This window comes from Ranitomeya imitator, chromosome 5 (genome assembly GCF_032444005.1).
Source record: "Ranitomeya imitator isolate aRanImi1 chromosome 5, aRanImi1.pri, whole genome shotgun sequence".
NCBI lineage: Eukaryota > Metazoa > Chordata > Amphibia > Anura > Dendrobatidae > Ranitomeya > Ranitomeya imitator.
The window spans coordinates 149,149,181-149,158,635 of record NC_091286.1 but is presented as its reverse complement, the minus strand read 5'-3'; the positions used below and the strand labels follow the sequence as shown (position 1 = coordinate 149,158,635).

The following is a 9,455-nucleotide window of genomic DNA, read 5'->3' as shown; positions in this document are numbered from 1 at the left end:
TCCTTTCCCACGCCTCGTGCTCCGGTCCCAAGAATGCATCGCGGCAATGCCCCGAGATCACGTGGCGGTCTTGCGAGACCGCTACATGATCACGGGTTATTACCACTAGGCATTACTGGGAACGGAGCATCGGTAAAGGTCTCAGCTGGATCCAGGGGCCGACGGAAAGTGAGTATATAACTATTTTTTATTTTAATTGTTTTAACGGATTTAGTGCCCACATTGCTATATACTACGTGGCGTGTTATATACTGCGTGGGCTGTGCTATATACTACGTGCCTGTGCATTATACTACGTGGCTGTGTTATACTACGTGACTATGCTATATACTACGTGGCTGTTTTATATACTACGTGGGTTGTGCCATATGCTACGTTGGTTATATACTGCGTGGGCTGTGCTATATACTACGTTGCTGTGTTACTTACTGCGTGGGCTGTGCTATATACTACATTGCTGTGTTACTTACTGCGTGGGCTGTTACATACTACCCCATACTTCCCCTTGATAAAGCAAACAACGCTGGAGCGAAACGCGCGTCGGGGGTGTCGCCCTACTCTTTTCGATCCCTGCACCCGGGTAAGAGGTACCTCTTGGTTACTGGTCTCACTGTGCCTGTGACGCTATATGCTTTTATTAGACCGGCAGTGTTATCAGTCTCCTGGAGTGTGTCCAGTCTTATGGACTGTTAGTATTGCAGTACTTTCTACAAGCCCCATCTAGGTCTATACTTTGGGACCAGAGGGATTTAATCTGGGGTCCATGGGGCTGGATATGGACATGGTTATCCATTCTGTACCACTTGCGTGATACTTTTTCTGGTATCATATACACTTTATATAGCTCTGATGACCAGTGCGGGTGTTTGGGGTGGTTTTAGTGTCCTTAATTTCATGTATGTGTTTGTATATGTTGTCTGTTGTATGTTTCAATAAATTTTGTACTTTTTTTACGTTTGCTTTTTGAACGCTCCTTTTGTTCTCCTTGAACTATAATACTACGTGGCTGTGCAATATACTATGTGGCTATGCTCCCGAGTGGTCTGCCACTCTTTTTGTGTATTGGCCATATTCCATTATCTCATAAATATACATATATAACTGGTTATTATCCTTTGATATTTTGGATTGGCTTCATACATTGTTCTCAACTATGTGGCTATGCTATATACTACGTGGGCTGTGTTATATACTACGTGGCTGTGCATTCTAGAATACCCGATGCGTTAGAATCGAGCCACCATCTAGTATAGTACAATGCACTCCCCCTAGGCCTTCATATAGTATAATGCACTGACCATAGGCCCACTCTATATTGTATAAAGCACCCCATAGGCAGACTCTATAGCATAAGGCAGTCCCCATAGGCAGACTCTTTAGCACAAGGCAGCACCCATAAGCAGACTTCAGTATAAGGAAGCCCCCCCTTAGGCAGACTCTGCAGTATAAGGCAGCACCCCATAGGCAGACCCTGTAGTATAAGGCTGCCGTCACACTAGCAGTATTTGTAAGCCAAAACCAGGAGTGGGTGATAAATGCAGAAGTAGTGCATATGATTCCATTCTACTTTTCCTCTAATTGTTCCACTCCTGGTTTTGGCTTACAAATACTGACGTAAAATACTGACCAAATACTGCTAGTGTGATGGCAGCCTAAGGAAGCCCTCCATAGGCAGACTCTGTAGTATAAGGAAGCCCCCATAGGCAGACTGTGTAGTATAAGGCAGACCCCCCCATCGGCAGACTATAATAAGGAAGCAACCCCATAAGCAGACTCTGTAGTATAAGGAATCCCCCCATAAAAATACTCACCTCTCTTCTTCCTGGCTCCTCCTCTGCTATGAGGCCCTGCACATCTCTGGGCAGCGGGGGCCGGGTATTGATGTTATCGCACTCACTGTTAGTGTGATTCAGATGCTGACAGAGGGATAATGGGAGGAGAGTAGCGCTCCTTCTCTCATCAATGTGGTCAGCTGTATCGGCATTCAGCCGATATAGATGAACCTGCGATGACAAACAGGGGGCCCACTGCTGGCATCGGGCCCCCCCACCTGCTCAGGGGCCACATAGCAGCCGGGCGGCAAAGCAGGGAGATCGATTCTCCCTACTCTGATGCAGAAAGTAACTATCGGCACGCTGTGCACACGCCGATAGTTACAGTAGCGTATCTCCGTATGGGCACCCTCAGAGCGTGGGGCCCAGGTTGATGGCCCCCTCTGCACCCCTTGTAGCTGCGCTACTGGTGGAGACCAATATCCATCTCAAGAAAGCAGGGGAGAGCATGAAGAGGCAGGCCGATCGATGTCATCAGCAAGGTACCAAACCCAAGAGTGGAGGACAAAATTTGGGTGTCTACTAAGAATCTCAAGATTAAGGTACCATCTCCTATGCGCACACCCAGGTTTATAGGACAATTTCCCATTAGCAAGAATTATAAGAAAAGCATAATAAATTATCAAGGTTAACAATATGGTGGCTTTTCGGGTAGGTCTGTCTTTTTCTATGCAACATTATTATTGTGACCCAGGATGCTCCTCCTCCTATACTGGTAGAGAATACTGAGGAATTTGAGATAGAAAGCATTGTGGACTGTCGTATAATTCAGAACACCATTCAGTATTTGATTCATTGGAAAAGGTACGGGCCGGAGGAGAGGTCCTGGATCTCGAGAGGTAATATGCCAACATGCCAATAGTCTCATTGCTGAGTTCCATAAGAGGTTTCTGGACAAGGTGGGTGGTAAGAGCAAGGAGGTCTCTCCTATGGAGAGGGATACTGTTAGGAATTGTGGTTCTGTGCTTCCACCTGGTAATGGATTGGGTTCAGTGCTACACTATTCTGGTCACAAGCGCCCTGATTGTCCTGATCCTGGAGGCGGAGCTACACAACACAGGGAAAATGTCCCAATCTTATGTAGCATTGTGTTCTGGAGTAGTAGGATGTGTGGGGATGCCATATCTCTCATGCATTTCACTGCCTGGGTAAGATGGGACACTGGTGTCAGTACCCGCTGACTGTAAATAGCGGTAACTTGTATTTTTCAATATATTGGTGAACCAGGTATAGCGTATCCAAATAAAGTTTTTTTGTTTTTATTCCTGAGTTAATGATGCTTGATGGAAACCTCTCCATTACTAAAGCAGGGCTTGATGTCAGCTGTGATTTTTGACAAATCACAGCTGACGTCAACCCCAAATACCATTAACCCGATTGCCACCGCATCAGGGCAATTGGGAAAAGCTGGGAAAAGCAAAAGAATTGGCACATCTAACGTGATGCGCCAATTTTAGGGTGGTTGCAGGCTGGTGTTTTTAGGCTGGTAATGGACCAATAATCAAAAAACTTCTCAGCCTAATAATATAAGCCCACAACTGTCAACTTTACCTTTGCAGGTTATCAAAAATAGGGGGGGACCCCACGTCTTTTTTTTTCCATTTATTAGCTTAAAAATAGTACAGTAAGCTACACATGCAAAGCACAAATTATATATCTCACAATATCTATCATGCACATCTTTAACTCCTAAACATCTGTTATATCTATTCTGGTACATGTCACAAGGATGGCACAGGGATGTCACACTTTAGGTCATCAGTGTGCGGGACGTATTAACATCCATGCTGCCATTAAAAAAAAAACGGACATGTCTATGTGTGGGTCACGCATACACACAGTCCGTGTGAATACACGGACATGTCCACAGCCCCGTATGTTATCATTGGCGTGCATATGAAAACTGTCACCACACATGCCAAAAACACTGACGTGTGAAGGGGGTCTTATTCTTAAGACCTGGATTTTGATAAAGTGAAAAACAACTGCGCTATAGTTGATGCAGAAACCATCTGACCCAGAGTGAGTAACATTCACAGGTCCTGTTGTAATTAATATGGCTTGTACCCTTCACTTGACTGACATGGCTATGTATTCTTCATAACACTTAGAGGCCAATTCACACTAATCTTAATGAACAGGCATGGTGAGGTACGATGCGCCAAATTCATTCAGAGGCCTCATCAGAAAGGCTTTTCCATGCAGGGACCGGGGTAATATTTGAGTTGTAAGCTGAGCCACTAAAATGGCGTAATTTTTAATCAACTCAGCAGGCGCCTACACCCTGTCATATTCAGTCAACGGAGCTGCCAAAAGATACAATGTTTTGCTCAAGTTCGCATTGTACAAAAATGTTGTTACTTTTCAAAGTGTTTTAAATCTGGCATAAGCACTTTAATGAATCAACCCTATAATAACAGCTCTCTTTGCCCGAAGTCCGGTATGGTATAACGAACTTATTCAAGGGAGCAAACAGAAGGAATTCTACATCTAATATTACAAATCCTGATTCAATTAGATATGTTCTGTCTTCCACTGAAAGCCATCACAGCAAAGAGGTATCTACCACATCAAGTTGTCTAACAGCCAGATACAGGACAGTTCTTACTGTAGCTCCTTAGAAACACAAATTTCTCAGTTCTTACTGGAATACAACATATAACTTTCTTTGATCCTATTTTAGAAGAGGATTGCTGGCATTTTTTTAAAATTTTCTCAGCACATCTGGGTTTATTGATCTTGTAAAGAACTGAAAAGACTTAACTCACACTTAAAACAACAAACCTTAGAAACACAGTTTTATTCAAAGTCAGAATAAGTTTTAAGGCACAATAACAAAATCTTCCGTTTCAAGTAAAAAAAATTCCTTCAGAATCAACATACCCATCATTCAGGCTCAGACGGAAAACAAATTTCGGTATTAAAAGGATTTTCAATTGGTTTTAAATAAACAAACATTTCGTATTATGTTGGGGATTTATGTTACTTTAAATTCTTTTTATCTTTTATACATAGTGCCCTATACAGCTGATTCACACACTCACAGGTTTGTTTTTTCTACAAATTTACGGTGATGCTTTTTTACATAGAGTGAATTTTAGGAAAAGTCCAGAGAACTGCATCCATAATACTATTTTTGTGTTGCAATGTTTGGCCTTTTGCAGACAACCATATTACAGCACTTTACCACGTTCACGTAGCTTGAACCTGTAATATTCCCAAAATATAAGTCTATGAGACCCTACTTTATTTCCATGTTTCTATATTTTACTGAGGCATAGTTTTTTTTTTAGATTTAGCATTCATCAGATAAAAAGAAAAACAATACCATAGAGTGGAGGGAATCCATATGCCCTACTGCCGCCACCTCAGTAGGGTATTTCTGCTACTAACACAACATCTGAAAGCAAGCTATAATACATGAACATATGGGTTGTAGTAACTCGCCTTTGGGATCTAAACTATTGATATCACTTGTTTGCACTATTATTTTTAATACAGGACCATCAGTGATTATGGTACATCACATTTGAGAAATAAAATGACACCATTTAGTCTACAAGGGTCTTCTTTAAGAGTCTGATGATTTGAGATTACATGTATATATTTGTAAATAACAGAGCTACATACTTTTCCCTGAAGAAGTGCGGACGAGGACATGTGGACCAAACGTGCGTCGGGGTAGAGGGACTCCGATCTATTCCAGCCACCCTACATACCCAGTAAGTTGCTTATATTGAACCTCATACTATAATGCATCTTTCCACACTATCTAATGCAGCTCGTACTCACTTTATAAAGATATTGTGACTTCTTTACGTTATTGGTATGTTAGCATTCTCCCATCTTGACTACTATTATATATGGGAAACACTCACATGGATTAATTTGCTCCTTTTTTTACATGCACGGGCACTTTTTCCTATACTACTTTAATATAGGTGTTAAATTCCACTATGGAATAATCTGAAGTCATGTACTAGCACTTTAACTTTACACAACTTTACTTAACTTTATATATAGTGCCCTATGGATGCAACAACCTTATTAATTTTCTCATGTGCAGTGCTCTGTAGCTCTGTTATTTATAGAATAGATACTAAGATGTATATATTTGTAAACGCCCGCTGTGGAACACTATAGGATACTGTGCATGGAATAATCTCTACTTCAGTAGCTACTATATTTCTGTCGTGGGCAGGTGTTCATTATGTCTAATGATTACATATACATATGGTCTGAACAGTCTTCTCTGCATCCCTCACACAAGAAGCTTCTGTTTCTTATTGATTTATGTTGTTCTTTTTCTATAAAGTTATATATTGCTGAATAAAATCTCCAGCGTTCACTGCGCTCATCCAGTGTCCCTTGTGTACGGCTGTGCCGCAGTTCTTCATTTACATATAGCCTTGTGACAATTTATTTGGTTCTGGACCATTGATATTTTGATTTAACATCAATACAAAGAAATTCTGTGCCCAAACCATTACTTGCGCAGCATAAATCACCTTAAACTCCATAATGCAATGTATAATATCTTAGGCTAGTTTCACACTAGGGTTTTGCGGAGCTGCGGACTTCCTCTGTGAAGCCCCGCCCATGGCCGCACCTCCGCCGCTCAGCTCCACCCACTTCCGCATGCAGCCTGCGTACCTATCTTTAACATTAGGTACGAAGGTTGTGCGGATGTATGCGGATGCCTCTCCGCATGCGTCGTTTTGACGCTGCAGAGAAAAAAAATTCCAACCAGCTGCGTTTTACGCGGGTTGCCGCATCATCAAAACAATGCATTTGGAGGTATCCGTACGACCTGCGTACCTAATGTTAAAGATAGGTACTAGGCCGCTTGTGGAAGTGGGCGGAGCTGAGTGGCCGTGGGCGGGGCTTCAGAGGAAGTCCGCAGCTCAGCAAAACACTAGTGTGAAACCAGCCTTATTTGGGTCGAAATGTAAAATATTCAATAATAAATCTCAATAGAGGAAAAAAAAAGGCTCCTTTGATCATATACAGGTCCTTCTCAAAAAATTAGCATATAGTGTTAAATTTCATTATTTACCATAATGTAATGATTACAATTAAACTTTCATATATTATAGATTCATTATCCACCAACTGAAATTTGTCAGGTCTTTTATTGTTTTAATACTGATGATTTTGGCATACAACTCCTGATAACCCAAAAAACCTGTCTCAATAAATTAGCATATCAAGAAAAGGTTCTCTAAACGACCTATTACCCTAAACTTCTGAATCAACTAATTAACTCTAAACACATGCAAAAGATACCTGAGGCTTTTATAAACTCCCTGCCTGGTTCATTACTCAAAACCCCCATCATGGGTAAGACTAGCGACCTGACAGATGTCAAGAAGGCCATCATTGACACCCTCAAGCAAGAGGGTAAGACCCAGAAAGAAATTTCTCAACAAATAGGCTGTTCCCAGAGTGCTGTATCAAGGCACCTCAATGGTAAGTCTGTTGGAAGGAAACAATGTGGCAGAAAACGCTGTACAACGAGAAGAGGAGACCGGACCCTGAGGAAGATTGTGGAGAAGTGGAAACATCCAGAGCCACCGTGCACAGGCGTGTGCAGGAAATGGGCTACAGGTGCCGCATTCCCCAGGTAAAGCCACTTTTGAACCATAAACAGCGGCAGAGGCGCCTGACCTGGGCTACAGAGAAGCAGCACTGGACTGTTGCTAAGTGGTCCCAAGTACTTTTTTCTGATGAAAGCAAATTTTGCATGTCATTCGGAAATCAAGGTGCCAGAGTCTGGAGGAAGACTGGGGAGAAGGAAATGCCAAAATGCCTGAAGTCCAGTGTCAAGTACCCACAGTCAGTGATGGTGTGGGGTGCCATGTCAGCTGCTGGTGTTGGTCCACTGTGTTTCATCAAGGGCAGGGTCAATGCAGCTAGCTATCAGGAGATTTTGGAGCACTTCATGCTTCCATCGGCTGAAATGCTTTATGGAGATGAAGATTTCATTTTTCAGCACGACCTGGCACCTGCTCACAGTGCCAAAACCACTGGTAAATGGTTTACTGACCATGGTATTACTGTGCTCAATTGGCCTGCCAACTCTCCTGACCTGAACCCCATAGAGAATCTGTGGGATATTGTAAAGAGAAAGTTGAGAGACACAAGACCCAACACTCTGGATGAGCTTAAGGCCGCTATTGAAGCATCCTGGGCCTCCATAACATCTCAGCAGTGTCACAGGCTGATTGCCTCCATGCCACGCCGCATTGAAGCAGTCATTTCTGCCAAAGGATTCCCGACCAAGTATTGAGTGCATAACTGAACATTATTATTTGATGGTTTTTTTGTTTGTTATTAAAAAACACTTTTATTTGATTGGATGGGTGAAATATGCTAATTTATTGAGACAGGTTTTTTGGGTTATCAGGAGTTGTATGCCAAAATCATCAGTATTAAAACAATAAAAGACCTGACAAATTTCAGTTGGTGCATAATGAATCTATAATATATGAAAGTTTAATTGTAATCATTACATTATGGTAAATAATGAAATTTAACACTATATGCTAATTTTTTGAGAAGGACCTGTATATGTATTTTTACAAACTAAAACTTTCAGATGCATACAAATCTGCGTTAAAAGAACAATATTAATAGTGAAATGTAATTATTGCTTTTGTAAGAATGAAAGCAGCTGGTAAGGTTACAAAGTAAAGTATAGGGAGGCTGAAATCTGTTAAACCTGTTACAAATGCTTCAATAAAACTTTTGTCAAAATTTTATTCACAAAACTTAATCTTCCAAGATTAGAAAGGGGATGAGAAACTTTATTTGCATGGGGTCATAGCTGTTCCTCCAAAATATTTACATGAACCTCTGCATATTTATAACCACGCAATGTGCATAACAAAAACGTATGCATATTAGAAGAGATGGAGCCTCCCTGTCTTCAGTTGCAAGATTTTTGCCATGTGCCCGAAATGTGCTTCTCTATTTAAGGCAAAGAATATGAATGAATCATAAATTAAGATGCAAGCAATCCAATAAATAAGAAAAAGTCAATTATCATAAAGGTACTGCAGAATGGAAGAACATTGCAAAAGAACTTGATCAAGGGAATTTGTGACTTTACACCATGTTCACTGACATCTGCAGTAACTGCATACCACATACAGTACATATCCAGTCTTGCTGGATGACAGGAGCAAAAGAGTACAATATCTTACGTTCCATAATGCTCACCTATCTGAAGGCTCATCCTAAATATATGATAATGTATATGTATAGTTCACACATATTTTCGATTCATCCAAAATATAAACACACCACAATTTGTAGAAATGAAGGAAAGAAAGTTATAAAAAAAAATTGGCAAGAAGGGCTCTTCACATTTGCTTTGCTGTAAAATAATTTTCTCATAGAACAGAGTTTTTTTAGTCAACAATAAAAATGAGAAAAGTCTGTAATAACACACCAAACACTAGTTTACACTTCGAACTCTTCACGATTGAAGTAGTCAGTACCAATGCTGGCGTCAGGATGGAGCTGGGACAGATCACAGATGAGAAATAACCTGTCACTCCGTTTTAGACATTTCGTATTTGGTCATCATAATCTCCTGCATGTCCAAAAGAACACAAAAAG

At 41.1% G+C, this 9,455-nt stretch overlaps 1 protein-coding gene across 1 annotated transcript in view; it reads right to left on the bottom strand.

Annotated features, from left to right (window-relative positions):
- Positions 1-4,613: 4,613 nt before the first annotated feature.
- TMEM87B (transmembrane protein 87B) overlaps positions 4,614-9,455 on the bottom strand; it is a 58,335-nt gene continuing 53,493 nt past the window's right edge. The window contains exon 20 of the mRNA XM_069769215.1: positions 4,614-9,429. Within this exon, the coding sequence (XP_069625316.1) occupies positions 9,388-9,429 (42 nt within the window). The 3' untranslated portion in view covers positions 4,614-9,387. The remainder of the gene's footprint in view (positions 9,430-9,455) is intronic.